Here is an 18,854-nt window from a genome sequence, read left to right as displayed (position 1 = left end):
TTCCTCCCCAAACAATTTGTTGCTGACGTAGAGCCTATTGGGTTTGGTGACTGAATACACATGGAAGAACGCCAGGAACTTAAAACATTCTCTGAACATAGCAATAAAAATGTATGATTATTCTATCTAAGGCCTCTCCCTCCCCACCCCCACATTAGTACAAAGGATAAACTGCTACTAACTTCCCAAACATTTCCTTTGGTTGAAAGCATGCATAAACCACTCTTGGTTTATGTTCTACATTCTGAATCCAGGGGTCTTTCTGTCTCCTACTGCCCATTGAACTTTCTGGGCATCTGTTTTATGACTGGGTTGCAGAACCTTGTGGAACCTTAAGGATAGCTCCCTAGCATTAGTGAAGCCAGGAATTGGGGCTTTCCCTGAATCTGAGGGTCCATTCAGAGAATGATGCCCTTGGAAACTGAGAAAGGTAAGCAACGCCACACACCAAAGTGTGTGTATCCAATTCTCCCCACAATAACTACCTGAGAATTTGAGTGTGTCCATGATCTGATTAGGGACATCCCCAAAAGTCACCTGCTGTCTAAATAATGTAAGATAATATCATATATTTTATTTTTTTCCCTAACTATTTTTTACTGTTACTCTGTTAGAGTTGTCCCAATTTTTCCTCCTTTGCCCTTCTCTGCCCATCCCACCCCCCACTCCCACAGTCAATTCCCACACTGTTGTCCATGTCCATGAACTTCCATGGAGACTTTAAAAACAAGATCCATTCATTCCTTCACTTATTCCACAGCAGTTTACTGATCATCAGCTTTGTGTCAGACACTGCGCCCGGGACTGGAAACACAGCAGGGAATAAAACAAACCTACTCCCTGCCCTCACAGTCTAGCAGGAATTGCAAGAGCTAGTGTTAACCTAGCACTGTCCCAGTGTCTGAGTCTTTGGGTTTGACAAACAGGTCCTCCTGTTCCTGGGAATGTGACATCTGATATTAGATGAGGGGCAGTTCTTCAGCTTCCCATAAACTGACTGAAATAGCTCACAGGACCACCCAATCCCTTTTGTTCCCACTTACCAAAGCCTTCTCTTATTTATTAAGGCTCAGAGGTATTATCTTCATAATAGGAAATAGAGCCATAGAGAAGGGATGAGGAGTATCCTTAAACTATAAGGCTGATCTCCACACTGAATGAAGAAAGTCACCGTGGCCTAATCCACTGGCCTTTTTGAGTGTGGTTCACATTCACTGCTGTGACAAGACTAACTCTGGGCAGGCAAAGCCTTGGTTTTGAACTTGCCAAGCAGAAGCCCAGATGCCAGTTGATGGTGAAAAGAGTTTCAGCTTGGAAAACAGAGATGATGTCAGTCAGCATCTTTCCATTGATCATCTGCTCAGCCATCCTCTCCTGCCCAGTCTTTCTTACTGCTCAAGAGCACCACACTGTTAAGTGCTTACTACACTTTCACATACACACCCCCTTTTAAAGCTTTCATCACCCCAATGGTTTACTTTACCTCTTGTCAAGTAAAACAATGTTTCTTTGCTTTACAAGGTCAATGATGATAAAATAAAAATGCAGACACTGAAAATAAGTATGCTTTTGAAATGACCATATATTATAAATGTCACTCCTAATACATTAAGATGAATCAATTAGTAGACTATGCCACAACTAAAAACAAAAAAGCTAAACAAAGGTGACAATAATGTGTATAAACTGAAATACCTTCAGTTTCAAAATTAGCCATAACATTCCTTTCCAATTAAGTAGCTTTCCAGTATAAGATATAAAACATAAAACAAAGACACCAGACATCATTAGCCACACATTTTCTTCAAATACCTTCTTAAAAATAAAATACAAAAAAAAATCAATAAGTTTTGGCCCATGTCCTGACATTTATATTGGAGAGCTTAATTTTCCAGTCAAGCTCTCCGATATAAAGTAAAAATCAACTGACTCTTTTAACCACATCAGAAAGCAGACAGAGCCCATTTGCACTTGGATGGGCTCTTGCTTTGGTTTGCCATGTCACTAGTAGCTTGGAAGAGTTCTCTCCAGTCTGAGCAGCTGTTTTACAAGTAGGATCTTATCTCCAAAGAGGGTATAAAACCAACTGTGGCCAAAATGAAATTCCAGAGAAAGGAGCTGCCATTTTCCGTCCATTTTAATAGGACACGTTAGCCTAGTCTGAAAGTGAATTATTTCTATAGACGCAACAAATCCTTGGAGCAAGCCAGAGCTTCTGTAACTCTACAGAATCTAGGGCTCATGACTCGCCGAATTGCAAGCCAAGTGACAGTTCAGGAAACATGAAAAACCACCTGAGAGCTTCTGCCGTCTCCATGCCATCTTGGTCCTTTTGAGAGGGACGGCACCTCTCCCCTTAGTTTTACACCCTTCCCACACTCTCCCAGTCTCATGAAGCTAGACATTCCGTCCTCCGTCTGTACTTACCCCTTCCTACAAATGCCTGGGGTTTGAGGAGCAGTGGCAGAAGACCTAGCATTTAGCTAATAGTGTCAGAAAGGAGCCGCAGAAGAGGGGCAAGACACAGGGCTGGGTCTCCCCATGGCCAGACACGCAAGCTCGCCCTCTTCATTCCTAAGCCTGAAACATGAGGAAAGAAGACAATATGGGGCTATCTTCCCACTCACATAACACAAAGATTAGTGGATATTATTTTTTAGTTCTCTAACACTTTTATATAACAATTTTAAATAATGCCTAAGTATTCATAAAATAAGGGCCCATAATTTTCCCCTCATTTGGATCCTCTGTGTTTGGAACTGGTAATCCAATATGGAAAAGGTCCATTTTAAAAAATTGTGCTGCAGTTCTCAGACATCTCATAAACACAGACAAGTGATTGGGGAATACCCAGGTACTTGTCAAAATCATATTTACCTTATCAAGGACAACAGAAAGCCACTGGAGGTTGTTGCCTTCTCACCCCTGGGCCCCTCAACCTGTGCTGCTCAGCATGTAGCCCTGTCCAAGGAGGGCCAAGGCCCTGAGTCAACCCAGGACCCATCCCAGCCCTGTCGCCAGTGACCCAAGGCCAGGCCTTACACCTGGCCAGGGCGACTGGCTCTGAGGAATCCTCTAATGAGCAAAAATGACCAATCCCTTTAAAATTCAAGAGATTTAGGTAGAAATGGCTCTCACTAGAATTGCGGAGTCAGCCAGTTAGATCTTCCCACCAGTATCCATGTGAGGAGGACAGAAAAACAGCATGGAGACGTGTGAAAGGAGGAGTCCCCTGGTTTAGGCCATGGCCCCATAGCCTCTTCCAGACACACGTGGTGTAGACAACCCAGCGGCAGTGCCTGGCTCAGCAAGGAAATGTCTGCATTGCGGGCGTCACCAAAAGCCACACTTCATTCTGACACCCTTGTGAAGGGGGAGACACAAGTGCAACTTTACAGACTCACAATCCTGGAATTTTCCCCTGAAGCTGCTTCAGGCGTTAGATTAAAATGCATAAATGCCAAGAAGACTTTGTCACGTTGCATTATATGCTTTTCTTAATCACATTGGTCTCGTCCACTTGATCCATCCCAGCAGCGCACCTTGCTTGGGGCGGATACTCAGAAAATCCAAGGTCTGAGTTAATTGTTCAAGGCCCCTGTCCCGTGGGGCCTTGAGTAACCCCTGGTCCCAGCAGCAAGGCCCCCAGACAGAGAGAGGCGGTGGAAATCACTGACTGGGTCCCTTAGAGAAGGAACCACCCTGAAACATGTTTAAGTTACCATTGGTGTATGTAATTCCACCTCAGGCTGAAGAGCTGCAGCAGGACCTGTTTCAGCTCTGACTCCTGCGCTGAGTAGCTGCGGGACTTGAGCATTTGCCGCTTCACCTCTGTGGGCCACGGTACCCTCGCTTAAGTGGGGACAATAGCTCGATGGCTTCCCCCGGTTCTTCTTCCCAACCTAGTCGCCTCCCACAGCCCCCAGCTATGGTTCCTCCGCGGAGGGTTTACTCCCCTGGAGGGAGCCCCAGGGTCCCGCTCCAGGGGGCCAGTGCTCCCCACAATTGTAACCAGGTTAGCAAAGGGGGAAAAAAGTGAGCATTTTGAGTAGCCCTAGGATAAATGAAGATCCGTGTTAAGCAAGTGTTATTCTTCATACATTAGCACTGACATCTAGCCAAAACCCTTAATGGAAAAAAGGATCTTTTTAAACAATGAGTTTATTTCTCTTTAAAGGAAAATTGCCAAGGATGCAGAAGGAAATGAAGATGATCAAAGATGAGGATGTGCATTTCAGTTTGGGTGTGAAGAGGTCCCCCTCCTTTCCCCACTGCCTGCAGCCAGTGGCTTCCCGAGGGAAAGCTCCCCAAAGACACCCCTTCCCAGAAGCTCTCCGGGGGCCCTTTTCCCAGTTCCGCTATGAACCCCCTCCAGGAGACCTTGACGGATTCTCGGGAGTCTTTGAAGGAGGAGGGTCTCGGAAGCGGAAGAGCGTGCCCACCAAGATGCCCTATAACCACCCCTCTGAAGAAGCCACTCTCGCCCTCCAGTCCGAGGAGAGCAAGACCCACGGCCCCCCGAACTTCCCTCTACTGTTCCCGCAGCCCCCGCGCCCCAAGTACGACTCGCAGATGATCGACCTGTGCAACGTGGGCTTCCAGTTCTACCGCACCCTGGAGCACTTGGGGGGCAAACCCGTCAAGCAGGAGCCCGTGAAGCCCAGTGCCGTGTGGCCCCAGCCGACCCCGGCTCCGTTCCTGCCCGCGCCCTACCCATACTACCCCAAGGTCCCTCCGGGCCTCATGTTCCCCTTCTTTATGCCCTCGGCCTCCCCCTTCCCCTTCAGCCGGCACGCCTTCATGCCCAAGCAGCCCGCAGACCCGCTGCTGCCGCGAAAGGCTGAGCTCCAGGAGAGCGAGGAGACCAAGCAGAAGGTGGAGAGGGTGGACGTGAACGTCCAGATCGACGACAGCTACTACGTGGACGTGGGCGGGGCGCAGAAGCGCTGGCAGTGCCCCAACTGCGAGAAGTCCTACACCTCCAAGTACAACCTGGTGACTCACATCCTGGGCCACAGCGGGATCAAGCCGCACGCCTGCACCCGCTGCGGGAAGCTCTTCAAGCAGCTCAGCCACCTGCACACCCACATGCTCACCCACCAGGGCACGAGGCCCCACAAATGCCAGGTGTGCCACAAGGCCTTCACGCAGACCAGCCACCTGAAGCGCCACATGATGCAGCACAGCGAGGTGAAGCCGCACAACTGCCGCGTGTGCGGCCGGGGCTTCGCCTACCCCAGCGAGCTCAAGGCCCACGAGGCCAAGCACGCCAGCGGGCGGGAAAACATCTGCGTGGAGTGTGGCCTCGACTTCCCCACCCTGGCCCAGCTGAAGAGGCACCTCACCACGCACCGCGGTCCCATCCAGTACAACTGCTCCGAGTGCGACAAGACCTTCCAGTACCCGAGCCAGCTGCAGAACCACATGATGAAGCACAAGGACATCCGGCCCTACATCTGCTCCGAGTGTGGCATGGAGTTCGTGCAGCCTCACCACCTGAAACAGCACTCTCTCACCCACAAGGTACTGCGGGGAGCCTCGGCCGGGGGCGGGGGCCTCCAGCGCTGGGGAGAATGAGCGGAGCCCTGGGGGCTGGGGCCCGGAGGTCTGCCCTGCTTCTTCCCGCTTCTGACAGGAGGAGCTGCGTAACCTTGGGCGAGAGGCCTCCGGTCCCTGAGCCTTGCCATCCCTCCTCACCTTGAAATGGGAGAGCTAGAGGAGACTAGCAATCAAGCCCTTTCCCATCTGGCCTTCTGGAGTCTCAGATGGGCCTAGAAATAACGTGGGCCATTTCGAGAAGAGGGCGGGAAGGACGAAGGAAACAGCTGGTCTTTGTGCTCTTGCTTCTTAGCTTCCTAGAAACCTTTCTGTTTCTGTTAACTTCATCCAGGGCACTAGCAGGAGTGTGTCATCGGGTTGTATCTACCCAAGACCAGCTCTGTGCCTGAGATATATTAATCAGAGTCTTTTTCTAGAGAATTCTCTTTGCCTCTTGCTGCTGAAGCAGGGGCTACCTTTCTGGCTTTTATCTCACTCAACTGGGAGATCTGCTTCATCGGCAGGTGGCTCTGGGGACACAAAGGCTGTGTCCAGCAGGGCCTCTGCTTCGCCTGGTGGAGCCCCTCCCGAGCTGACTCCAAGGGGCATGTGGTTTGTATCTAGGAGGCATGAGAGAACACCTTCTCTGGTTGGTTGGGTTTTATCTTCCCTGGGCTCAGGTCTTCAAGGAGGAATGCAGGCTCATGGGTCTTCATTCAGCCTAGTTTGTAATCAAAGCCCTGGTATCACTCAAAGCCCAGGATGAACTAAAACAGGGGACTTTCCAGTGATGCCCCTGAAATCTTACCCGGCGGAGCTGACTTGGGGCTGCTTTGAGCTTTTGAGAGGGGAGGTTTGCCCCACTGACCCTCACCCTCAAACCACTGACCTCAAGTGGTTTTCTTGACAAGAGAGACTTCCAGCAAGCCAGAGTTTCTAAAACTTTCTTTAGTTCTTAAAGGTCAGTGGAGGGCTTTGCCCAGCTAAGATACCATTAATGTTCTGCCATAGTGGGTTTCATTTGATACGTTAGGACAAAACGCAGGGTGTTTCTTGCTCTGCTGCAGGGATGGGCTGTGTGGCTGGCTCGTGGGCTCAGCAGACACCCCCTCCCCTCCACATGGTACCTATGGATCGTGTCCAGAGAGGAGGGGCCTGCCAAGTGCAGGACCCACCAACAAAGAAGCCAGACTGAGGTTCAGCCACCAAGGGGATCATTTGCTGATTTCAGGGGCTCCTACATGTGTGGAAAAGGAATCAAAAGTGTCTTTCGAAACATAAAAAGTCTGTAAGATAGTAGAACATGAAGTCATAATGGGAAACAGCCTGGTATCTGAAATGAGTCTCATTTAAATTAGGAAACAAAATGCATTTTAATAAAAGATGTCAGCAAATAGCAAGAGGTAGTATTTATTGAACACTTCTTATGTGCCAGCTGCTTTCCTTTGCATTTAATACTGTTCAAAGATGCTAAGAGCTATTTACGGGTATCATTACTCGAAAATTGCAAATGAGACGCCGAGGCATGTGGAGGTCACCCAGAATCTCTGACTCCAGCACCTGAGCTCTTGAACACTACTGACAAGGCTTCTCTTCCCTCCCCCACTTCCCTTCCCTCATCCCTAACAACCCCCGCAGCTCTCCCTCTGGTTTCACTGATCCTTTTAGAGACACAGCAGCTTCCTGTGTTCCCCATAGTTGTGTCCAGGCTCCCATTCACATGGGTTCTGGGTCAGCCCACCTGTGAGTTTTACGTTGGAATTCTCTAAAGACAGTGATAAGTAGATACTGCTCCTTGGTCCCAGCACAACTGGATCACAGCCAAGTATAGAGACAATATTGAGAAGAAAGATGTTGAAATAAATTTTACAACTCATCAAGAAAGTACTTTTCATTAATTTCATAATTTTAAACTCATGGTTTGCATATGCAACACATTTTTAAAATTCATTTTCTTAAGAGGGCAATGAAATTGAGATCTTTTCATTAGCATAAATCCATACTCATCTGCAATAATTTAGACTAGAGAACATTCCAGCTGGGAGAAGCCCCCAGTTTCTTATGGCTCATTTCTTCATCTTGAGATGAGGAGTCCTTCACCAGGAAAGGCACAAGGCTTATCTGGGGTTTTGCAGCCAGTAAGTGGCGGGGCAAAGACCTGAACTCATGTGTTAGTGCCATGGGCTCTCAACTGAGGACATCGATGTTTAAGTTATTCAAACACTTTTCCACAAACAGCAAGGAAACTAGAAAATCTCCTTAGGTCTTGTTTTCTAATTTAGAAAACTATCCTCCATCAAATTTCTCTATAAGACAGAAGCCGGCTTGGAGGGGATTCCGTACTCGAATCCCACAGAGGTCGCTGTGGCCGGAGGGACCCAGGGGCCCATCTCAAGAGATGATTATCAAGTTGTAATTGACATGTGGATATGAGTTGTTCTTCTGCGATTTTCAAGTCCATTTATGAGAATTCAAGAGAATGTTGGTTTTCATAAGGGAAATGATATTATCAGTTTTTGAGGTTTAATTTTTTCGTTATCATGAAAGCCAGATTATAGACTCATTTCGCATAGCATTGCACAGTGCTCTTATCCAAATCCTGTTAATCTCCGAGAACCGTCACTGTAGAATTGTCTCCGGCAACAGCAGGAGCAACAAAAGCAATAGCTTTCTTTTCCTGTAACTTTATGTAGTTTAATGTTTTCAGAAGAAAAAAAGGAGATTATGTAATCATTTTTCAAGAAAATAGTAATGTAACAAGGTAAAGCCACACCATTCAGAACTAAACATCAATCAGCAAGCTCTTCATAGGTTTATATGGCAGAGAAAAGACAAAGACGACAACCCTGATGAAAGCCTGTTACTTGCTAACCACAGGTTTTTGACCCTTGCCCCCCTCCAGGGTGTGAAGGAGCACAAGTGTGGGATTTGCGGCCGGGAGTTCACTCTGTTGGCCAACATGAAGAGACATGTGCTGATCCACACCAACATCCGCGCCTACCAGTGTCACCTCTGCTATAAGAGTTTTGTCCAGAAACAGACCCTCAAGGCACACATGATCGTCCACTCTGATGTGAAGCCTTTCAAATGCAAGGTGGGCAGGGGGCCCTGGGAGAGTGTGGAAACAGAGGACTCTGAGGGGTGTGCAAATGCCCAATGGGGAAAAGTCTCCAGGGAACCTTCTACTCATTTTCATCAGTGAGGCCACTGAGACTCAGAGTAAGTCCCCGGCCAACCCCAGGCTCCCCTGTTGCCCTTTCCCCCTTTCCGCCACACCTACGTTCACACCATCCCTCAGCTGTGCAACCAGTGCCCAGGGGATGGAGGCAGCCAGGAGGGGAAGGTCTGAGGGTGGAAGGCCCATTTGGAGAATGAGGTTGTTAAAGGATGAAGGTGATGTAGAGAGCTCCTGTTCTGAAAAGGAGCAATCCATTGTAGCCCTATTCCCCTTACAAGCCAGTAAGTAGAATATAGAATGGAGTCAGAGAAGTTTCAAGGACTACCCCCACTCCCATCCCCCTTCCCCCCTCCTGCTGTCCTGATACTTGGGCTGAATAATGTAACTTGAGGGTAGGTCTTCTAGAGAGGGCAACAGAGATTCTGAGGCTAGCCCTCAGACGACCTCAGGAATGCTTGCTTGGGCCAAGGAATAACTGAGCATGGTCATCTGAAACATTTCTCATTTTTTCCTAAGAACCATGGGGCATCTTTGTGAAAATCTCTGTGTCACCTTGACTTGGTTGGGTTTTTATTTTGTCAGCTGAGATAATGTGTGAACTGGAGATCTGTAAAACCCAAGGCACTGGGTGGTGTCACTCAGAAATGCTTGGGCTTCCCAGGCTGTCCCCCACACCTACCCCACATTGTTTCCCTTCACTTCTAAAATGAAAAGGAATCATGCTTACAATCGGGTAGTTTCATTAAAGGAACGTACCAGCAAGTGTTATGCAGGTCTTGAGGAGAAGGCTGAGGGGGAAGAAGAGGGGAATCACCATGTTCACATTTCATTAGAGCGTTACTGTTTGAAATGGAAGTTTGCCTTCTCTCTGTTACTGCATGTTTGATGGGGTCCAAATGATTCTCCATCTATCCTTGTTTCTAAAGCAGGGTGTCCTGCTTCCAGGGACTGCGCCTGCCTTAATGCCTCTGCGGCATTTCTCCCCACTTGAAGGAACCCCCTGTGAAGCTGACTTCTTTCCTGTGTTGGCCACTCCTGGATGGGGTGAGAGGGGTCAGGAACCAGAGCTTCCCTAGACCTGTGTGGGCATTCTCCGGAGGTGGGGGAGGGAGATTTCTCCCTCCAGCCCTTTTCCTGCCACCCACTTGTGTTTCCCCTCCTTTCTTCCAAGTTCCAGTGGTTTGAAAGTCAATTTATGTCCATCTTGAGTCATCTGAGTTGAAGCGGGAAGGAAGCTGCATGCAGGACCAGGTACAAAAAGAAAATGCAAGGCCTCCTTGTTCAAATGTTAAGAAGAATTTAAGGTGGTAAATGCATGGCATTATGCCCAGCTCAGCACCCTTCTGAGTTTGGGGTCCTGCACGACTGCCCAGGTCACATGCACAACCACAGATCAACTCTTCTCTCTCTCTGTCTACCAGGGGTGTCCAACCTGTTAGTGTCTCTGAGACACACTGGAAGAAGAAGGGTTGTCTTGGGCCACACTTAAATACACAAACACTGAATGAAAACAAAAAAAAAATCTCATAATGTTTTAAGTAAATTTAAAATTTTGTGTTGGGCTGCAATCATAGCCATCTTGGGCTGCACGCAGCCTGTGGCCCGCAGGTTGGACACCCCCGCAAGTCTAGACACTTCTTTGATTTCCTACCCACTTCACAGAGCCCTTTGACCCCTTCATTTTTAATGGAGCTCTTTCCATTTGCCAGGGGATCCCTGTCTCCTACAATGGAGGTGCAAACAGGAACTCTTTTTCACTCTTCATTCCTTGTGTTGAGTTTCCTCTTAGATTTTGAGCACATATTACATGTTTTTATCTTATCAACTGGTGGTAGAGAGCACATAAAGTTGTTAAAATATGAAGGGAACCATTGCATAATTAGCAGTCCCCTAAAAATTCACTCCTGTCCATTCCAACCAACTCCCACCTTCACCTCATCAATTCAGGTTCAGCAGCACTGGTAAAACCAGACAGCAACCGCCTCTGAAAGGGAGGGCTATGTCAGGGGGTGAGGCCAATATAGGATAAGGGCTTGCAGTCTATGTGTGATTTGGGAACACAGAAACAGTCCTATCTCTCTATATCAAAGGCCTCAGAAATGCCTAGAGGATTTCTTGTCCCCAGATGTATCTGAGGGTTTAGAGGGTTCTCTCAGTGCATAGAAGGTTGTACAATATAGTACAACCTGGGCCCTGTAATGCAGTGAACCAGCCTTGCTTGATGTTTCAGGACTTTCTTCATGAACAACTGCCCCCACCACTCCACCTCAATGATAGCGTACCATACCTGGTTCAAAGGGTGTCTTATGGTCAATTTTATGGTTCAGAAATTCAGTTTGACCTCTCTTTGGATGTGCATTAGGTTCTGGATGTCTGGTCACACCATTAGAGAGGTGCTTGTAGCATAAACTGTCAGCTCTTAAAGATACACAGTTTTTACTCTCCAACGGGAGGTGGTCCTGCTGCAGGAATTGGACTGATTATGCTCAGAGTCACTTTTTCCTCGGGGGTAGGCTCTCTCAGTGGAGTACACTGTGGGTCAGGAGGTTGCCTAGCAGAGTGCATGTATCATTAGTACAAAAAGCATTGGGTGTTAAAGGGTCTTTCTATGAAACTTAAGCAGCCCTTCTCCATTCTTAGACATTTCAGAAGCACAAATGGGTGTCAATCATCTTGATCAAGAGCTCTCTGTTTCTAGGAAAGTTCCAGGTTGTTCCTCTATTTGTTCCCATCTCCCTGCAAAGTGCCACCCTGCTTGGTGCCCTCTTCCTACTATCACCCTCTTCATTTCAAAGGAATTTGAGAGCATGTCTGTTCCAGATGCCACAGTGGGTGGGCCATCTCGAGATGATGTCCTGTGGATTTTGCTTCTCATCCATGTTGTGCTAGATTTTTGGAAACCTGGTCCTGGGTGGAGCTTGTTGGGAATTTGGGAGTTGGGAGAAGAACAGAGGGTCATTCAGTAATTGCTATGCAATCAATATCCATCAGAGAGGAGCGCTGGCAGGCTACATAGTGATGGTGGAGAACACTCCCAGACAACTAAACCAGGGCTTTATCATAGTAACAGGGCAACTTGTTCCCTACGCATGATTGGCATGACTGGAAAAAATAAAGGCAGGCCTTGCTCCAGCCATACTCTGTTAGCTCTGTCTCCTTTCCCGCAAACCTTGAAAAAAAAGTGACGGCGAGAAGGATTCTTTAAGTAACAGATTCTAATTTTTTGGTACTCTCACCACTAAAAATCCTTCCTAAAATAAAACCCCTCCCCCTGTTGCAACATGACCTGGTTCTCTCTGGCTGCTGCCCGTGCTCAATGGAAACAGCTGTCCACAGCAAGCCGCAAAGTTCTCTCGCTGTGGGATTAAGCATTAACAATAGAATGGAAAATTCAAGGAGAGGAAAGGTTTTCATTTTATGTTTCTTTTTTTTTTTCTTATTAAAAAAAATTACTGCCCCTCTGCGCTGTTTTGTTATTGGCTTGACTTCTGGGCTCCTTGCTTTTTGGAGCCAGCTGGAGCTTCTCCAGAGACCTGCGCCGGTGCACTTAAGCCATGTTTCAGAAGATGCTTCCCAGTTTGTGCGTAAGCACGCAGGGGTGCACTTGGATGTTATCCTTGTAGCTGCTGCACTCCATAAGAGCAAAGAACCAGCTGCCGTCTTTGGGAAACCTGTCCAGGAAAAGCAGCCATCCAGAATTTCCGGGACAAATTCTCCTTTGAGATGGGTGAAGCTGGGAGCTGCCTAAGTTATGAATCACCAGGTCATCTGCAGCCTGGTCTGAAGCAGAGGCCTAAAGGCCAAGGGCAGAGCCGATAGAAGAGGCTGAGGTCTCCTTGAAAAGAGCCCCCATCACCTCTACCAAACAGGCCCCATTTTCCCCTCCAAGCTCTTGGATGCCACATAGGGAAGAAACCACGTGGGGAGTGTTAGGGGCTCAGTACTTGAAACCAAGGTTCTCAGGCTGGCATTGAGGGGGTTAAGGCAGTGACCAGATAGCAGCCTTTTGGCAGCAAAGCCCTCCTCAGCAGAAGGAAGGATATAGCTGTATGAACTGCCTGCTTAACAATGCCTCACATGTCCCCAGGGGCCCGCCTGCAAATAGATTTCATCTTGCTTTCTCTTGTACTTTTCAAAGCTTCCTGTTTTCTCACGGCCCTTTTGGACAGTTTACAGTCTCTCTCTCCCTCCCTCCCTCTCTCTCCCTTTGAGGAAAGGAACACCCTTCTTAATGAGAGAGAGAGAGAGAGAGGGAGAGGGAGAGGGAGAGGGAGAGGAGAATGTAAGGGAAGGCAGTTTAGCTCTTTGACCTTTGCTCTTAGAATAGGAAAACACAGGCTTCCTGGTGCATCTCAGTCCCCAGGCTCAGACCGGGCTGGTTGGCACAAAGCAGTGTGGCTCTTCTTGGCTTTGTGGGCCTCTGGCCCCAGCCCAGCAGCGGCTTGCTGCCGTCACCCTGTCTCTGCACACAGCCGACCCGACTTCTCAATGACTCTGGATGTCAGCTTTGTCACTGGGTCTCATGGGAAGTTGCCTGAGGCATCTCTGGACCCTGGACCGGGGGAAGAAGAGGCACCAGGAAGCTGAAATTTGGAACTCCTACGAAGATGAGAAACAGGGCACCTGCCAGCTGTTTAAAGGGCTAAGGATGAGGAAGCCAGATAATGGGGTCCCCCAAACCCTGCAGTCTAAGACAAACCTTCGCTTTCCATCAGGCACAGCTGCTTCCATTTCTATTAAACCTCAAGTAACCTGGCAGGTATTTACCCAAAGGGTTCCTCACTTCCTACAATAGCACCTCCAAATAATTTAGTTTAAAAAGACAGGAACCTCATCTTCGAAGATCTTTCTATTTCTGGAATATAAAAGTGTTGACTATGTACATGACAGTGATAGTAATAAAAGCTCATCTGTATTGAGTTCTGTTTGCCAAACCCCTTACATAAATGATCTCATTTGATCTTTATAACAACCTTCATGAGAAAGTATGATTATCATCGACATTTTCCTGAAGAGAAAATGGAGCTTGTTCTCTATCCGGGGTCTCCACATCACCTCTTGTTCTGCCATCTCAAAGCCTAATGACTCATGCAATTGATTCTTAAGGGACACTTCAAAACATGTGTTCTATTTTCTATCAGATGTTGAAGTCCACCTACCTTTTAAAAATAGTCATAAGAGTGGGTCTTAGTGGAAGAGCTGAGATTTAAATCAGGATTACTAATATCTCCCTCATTAGAGGAACTGAGAGTTCAACAGAGGTGGGCTGGTTGAGAGGACCACCTGCAGGACGAGAGCTGAGTCCTCACCACTCCAGCAGCCTCCTGTACCAGTACCTGCCCGTATTTTAACCTTTGCAAACCTGGGTGGGAGGTGATTCAGCAGTACTGATTTGAGCAAGCTCTTAGCCTCACATGTCACAATTAAAGGGAGCCTTGACGTAGATGGCTGCTTTTCTCGGAAGGAGAACTAGTTTTGGCGCTCCCTCTCAACCTTTCTTTTTCCCTCCAATCTAACTCCCCTCCTCTACTACAGCGAGTGTGCTTAGAACTCATATCTTAAACCCCACCTAGGGCACCATCTTCAGTTGACCCAAGGGGCTTCTTTCTCAGGCCCCTTTTCACTAACAGTGGCTGAGAGGCCTCTTTCTGAACTTCAGAGACACAAACTCTCTCCATACACTTATGTATTGTCATGTGAGGGCAGTCTTCTGAGAAAGATGAAGGGGCCAAGTGTTCTAGAAAAGAACCGAAGGGCTTTGTGGAAAGGTTAGAGGCAGAGATGAAAAAGCTAAAGGTGCCAACCACTGAGATGTGAATGGTACCCAAGTACCCTTGGGGCCTCAGTTAATTGTGTTTATTCTTCTGCAACAAGGATTTTGGTTTACAAACTAATGTGGATAGGGTTATACACACTAAAGTGGCGAAAGGAAGACAGCTGGTGACAGCTGCTTTTTGGAGTTTTTGCATGAGGTAGTGATATTTTCTTGACTTGTTTATATATTCCTCCAACCAAATACTTAGATATTTAATAAGTATTACTATGTGTGTACCCCTTTGCTTGATACTAAGGTTAGCCACAAGGATAAAGAAGGCAGCCCTGGCCTTTTTGAAGATTATCTCAGCACCTTTGAGTGCCTCAAACATCTTTCAGAGTTGACAAACCTCCACAGCCCTGGGAAAGCTCTCTATTGGCTGGCCCAGTTAGCCCCATAAACCATGAAGTATAACTCTGGTATATAAAACTCAAATTTTACCAACAGCACAGAAATCATTCTCCTTTACCAATCACACAACAGATAATATAGCTTACCAGTCATGTCCCACAGTGGATCTTCCATAGGCCTTGACTTCAGGGGACAATATCATTTTAATGTCCTAATGTCCCCATGTTCCACTGAAATGTCCCAGGATGTTCACTAGTGAATGATTAGAGCCAGAAAAACATTAGAATAGAAATACACACACTGGGCTATGATAAAGGATCATCTAAACATCGCTCATCTAAGGCTGAGGATCATTCTGGAAATTGCCCAGCGGTACCCATTGTGAGGTGTGCACACCTGTGTGTGTGAGGTGGGGAGAGGGGTGAGGGGGAAGGGGAGGTGGGACCTCGGGGCCGGTGAATTATAGCATCTGCTCTGACCCCAAAGTTGCAGCAGTAGCAGCTGATCATGATCACGACAGCGACAGTTACCTTGCCTGTACTTTAGGATGGAATGCGGTATCCAAATGTGTTTAATGGAAATACTTTATTCTTGTGTCAAAACAAAACAAAGGGCACTCTACACACAAGGTTAGGCTAAAATTCCGTCTCCTTTATAAAACCTTTTTTGACTAGTCCAGCTTCTAATACCTCTCTGTTGGCCTGTAGGACCGTGAAATCCATTTAGGCTTGGATTGGTGCAGTAGCCTAACCTTCCAGGCTCCAGCTCCTGTCTCCCTACGTGTCTTGTTGTGGTGGGGGGCGGGGGGGGGGGGGAGAAGGAACTGGATTTTGTTATTTTCAGATCTGCTGCTGTAGCCTCGATCCAAATAAGCAGGAAGCAAGTGAAATATATTTTTTTCTATAGGGACCCACTACTGGAAATATCTAATGCAGAATCTTTAGATTCAAAGCTTTTTTTCTTTAGCCTGAATGGAGAACTGCATAAATTAAGCTAAAAAGTTGCCAGAACTTGCACACATGTGTAAAACTAAGCCAGAGTTGATGATATCTTAATAAATTGTCTCTGTTGAAAATAAAAGAAAACAAGTATCCATCCCACATGTAGGGCTCCCAAGGACGTTGAAATTAGATTAACTTCTCAGCCTTTCCCTCCTTGGGTCCACATCTCCAAATGAATATGGTGTGCAGATTCTCTGAACACTGAGCATGGGGCACCAGTATGCTGAATTCATGCTTGCTCATGAGGAAGTAAAAAGGGAAAAAGTGTTTAAAACTCCCAAAGGTGAATCATTTGAAAGTACACCACGAACCACTCATTATCTACAGAGTCCAACACAAATAACACCCCTTTTTAATTACAAAATCATAAGCATGTAATTCTGTAACATAACAATATCACACTCAAGCACACTATAAGACATTTTAGGTGAAATGTCAAATTAAAACTATAAATTATTATACCCATATTATTACCTTACCAACCACACTATAGCAGGCGTTACTTCTGCTAGACCCTGTATATGTGGATTATCTGTGACAAATTTGTAATCCCAGGCTGGCTTCCTCATACCACCCAGCATTCTTTTGGGCTAATCTTTTAACATCGCCATTTGTTAGGTCAACTCCTTCTTCCCAGGCCAGCTCAGCTCAAACCTCCACAGCCAGCTGAGGAAAACGTTGCCTTCACTAATAAAAAAAACAAAATGAACCTGCAATCCCCACCATTGGCCCTGAAAATACCTCTCCGTGAGAAAGGAAAACTGATGTCAGCTTCAGAGGGTGCTGCACCCCAAGTCTCTCTGTGTCCTCCCTCAGCCTGTCGCTGCCCTCCGGCCATGGGCTTCTGAGGCTCCGGAGGGAAGAAAAATGTTCCTCTCTCCTTTAACACTCTGGTCCAAGTGCAGACACAGGAATCCTTCTTTGCATTCCTTCCAGCCCAGCCAAGGCAGGGCTGGAGTCTCCAACCCTGCTCTGCTAAGGTGTGGGGACAAGAAGAGCAAGAAAAGCACCCTGGAGCAGCAGCTTCTGCTTCACGCTGTCCCCATCTGCAAACAAGGGCCTTTGGAAAAACAGTCTCTCTTCTGAAGGAAGTTAGAGAACCACTGCTGTGGCCCATCATGTGTTTGCACTTTATAGAAATCAAGAGAAATGACAAAGAAAAAAATGAATAAAAACCTGTTTACTTTTTGTATACCTGAGATAACATTTCCAATACTTCAAATTTCTAACCAAAGAAAAGACACAGTCGTTCCTTGACATACCTTCTTCTTCCTTTTGACTTTGAAATTCATCCCAACAATTAGCAAATTTAAAAATTAGGAAAGTATTGTCTGATATAGTCTAACAAAAGGGATTGTTGGGGGGCTGCAGCATGATGTGGTGGTTGAGCGCGCATCCTCTGGTGGCTGATGACCCGAGTTTCTTCTGTACAGCTCCAGTACCCGCCAGTTATGTGCCTTGGCCAGTCCCTTCAGCCTAATCCCTCAGTCTGTCCATCTGTAAAATGGGGTGACAATAGCACCCATCTCGTAGGATGGATGTCAGAATTAAGTGAGATAGTCCACAGCAGGCTTAGGACCGTGCCTTCTGTATTATAAATGTTCCATACATATTAAACAAGTAGTTATGTCCTTATTATTCAAGTGAAGCACACTTTGAGAATTGCTTTTTGGATCAGCTTGTCTCTTCTTGAAAAGGTTCAAAAGAAGTTTGAATAGCTTTGTAATTTTTATATGGAGTTTAAAAATACTGTGACACAGGACCAAAATCTCACAAATCCTTCCCTTCCTGCTCCACCCCTGAGCCTGGGCACAATCCAGCCCCTCCTTGACTTCCATGGGGACATTTTCTTTGGAAGCAGCTTAAGATGCCCAGATCCAAACAAAGAGCCTCACGAGGGCCCGGGTGTGGGTTCACATGGGCAGGGACCCCTGCCTGTGAGTAACTGTGTTCTCCTTGTCACTGTCTCCGGCAGCTGTGTGGGAAGGAATTCAACCGAATGCACAACCTAATGGGCCACATGCACCTGCACTCTGACAGCAAACCCTTCAAGTGCCTCTATTGCCCCAGCAAATTCACCCTGAAGGGGAACCTGACACGCCACATGAAAGTCAAACACGGGGTCATGGAGCGAGGCCTCCATTCTCAAGGTAATCATTCTACCATGAAGCTCCCAAGCCTGCTGAGGCCAGCGGGTAACAAATGAGAGGTGGTCTTGTTGACAGGCGCCTTTACTTTATTCTTAGGGTTGGTCAAAAAAGTGAGTAATCTTTAAGGCTATAGCAGGGTAGCAGGTGCACACTATGTTACTATAACAAATAAAATGCTAAGATCTGAAGCAACAGGTAAAAGTGAATCCCACAAAGTAAACTGGAACATTGTAATGATGCCAGTCCATACCTTTGTTAGTTTTTTGTTCCGGACTCTGCGTCAGGTGCCGTGTCTCCTTGGATCTGCACAGCGGCTTCAGGCTGGAGGAGCCCTGTTATGTTTCACAGATGGGGCAACTAAGGCTTCAAGACAGTAATTTGCCCAAAGTTGCTCCACCAAAAAGTGGCAGAGTCAGAATTTGAACACAGACCTTTCTGACTCTAAAGCCTGTATAATATCCACTTCATTGCACAGCTGTTTAAGGTCATGCAAACTTTCCTTTCCCTTTGGAAAAACAGGCCTGCAGGCTGTCTTGTTGGCAGAAGTGTGATCTTAGCAGGCTGGGCCTCCTCTCACCTGTTCAAGGCCAGGTATCTCAAGCAAGGACGATTTTCCTGTTTGGTGGGCCTGATCGGCCTGTACCCAGAACAGGGGCCTGCGTCTCCCTCCCTGGGTCCTGGCTGCACGGATGGAAAGTTCTCGCCTCATTTATTTTCTCAGTCCCAGGGTCCTCCGGAGTGAGAAGTTCATGTTCCAGATCTACTAAATTTGGCAGGTAGCTCCTTAGTCACCTAATCAGGCAGTCCTTCCATAAACAGGC

At 47.1% G+C, this 18,854-nt stretch overlaps 1 protein-coding gene across 1 annotated transcript in view; it reads left to right on the top strand.

The window, feature by feature from the left end:
* ZNF366 (zinc finger protein 366) overlaps positions 1-18,854 on the top strand; it is a 58,195-nt gene that overhangs the window by 37,517 nt on the left and 1,824 nt on the right. Inside the window, exons 2-4 of the mRNA XM_054578483.1 lie at positions 4,178-5,523; positions 8,441-8,632; positions 17,859-18,033. Coding sequence (XP_054434458.1) covers positions 4,192-5,523; positions 8,441-8,632; positions 17,859-18,033 — 1,699 coding nt within the window. The 5' untranslated portion in view covers positions 4,178-4,191. The remainder of the gene's footprint in view (positions 1-4,177; positions 5,524-8,440; positions 8,633-17,858; positions 18,034-18,854) is intronic.

This window comes from Pteronotus mesoamericanus, unplaced genomic scaffold (genome assembly GCF_021234165.1).
Source record: "Pteronotus mesoamericanus isolate MK-2021 breed Mesoamerican mustached bat unplaced genomic scaffold, CSHL_Meso_final contig_50, whole genome shotgun sequence".
Classification (NCBI taxonomy): domain Eukaryota; kingdom Metazoa; phylum Chordata; class Mammalia; order Chiroptera; family Mormoopidae; genus Pteronotus; species Pteronotus mesoamericanus.
This window is presented reverse-complemented; position numbering and strand designations above follow the sequence as displayed.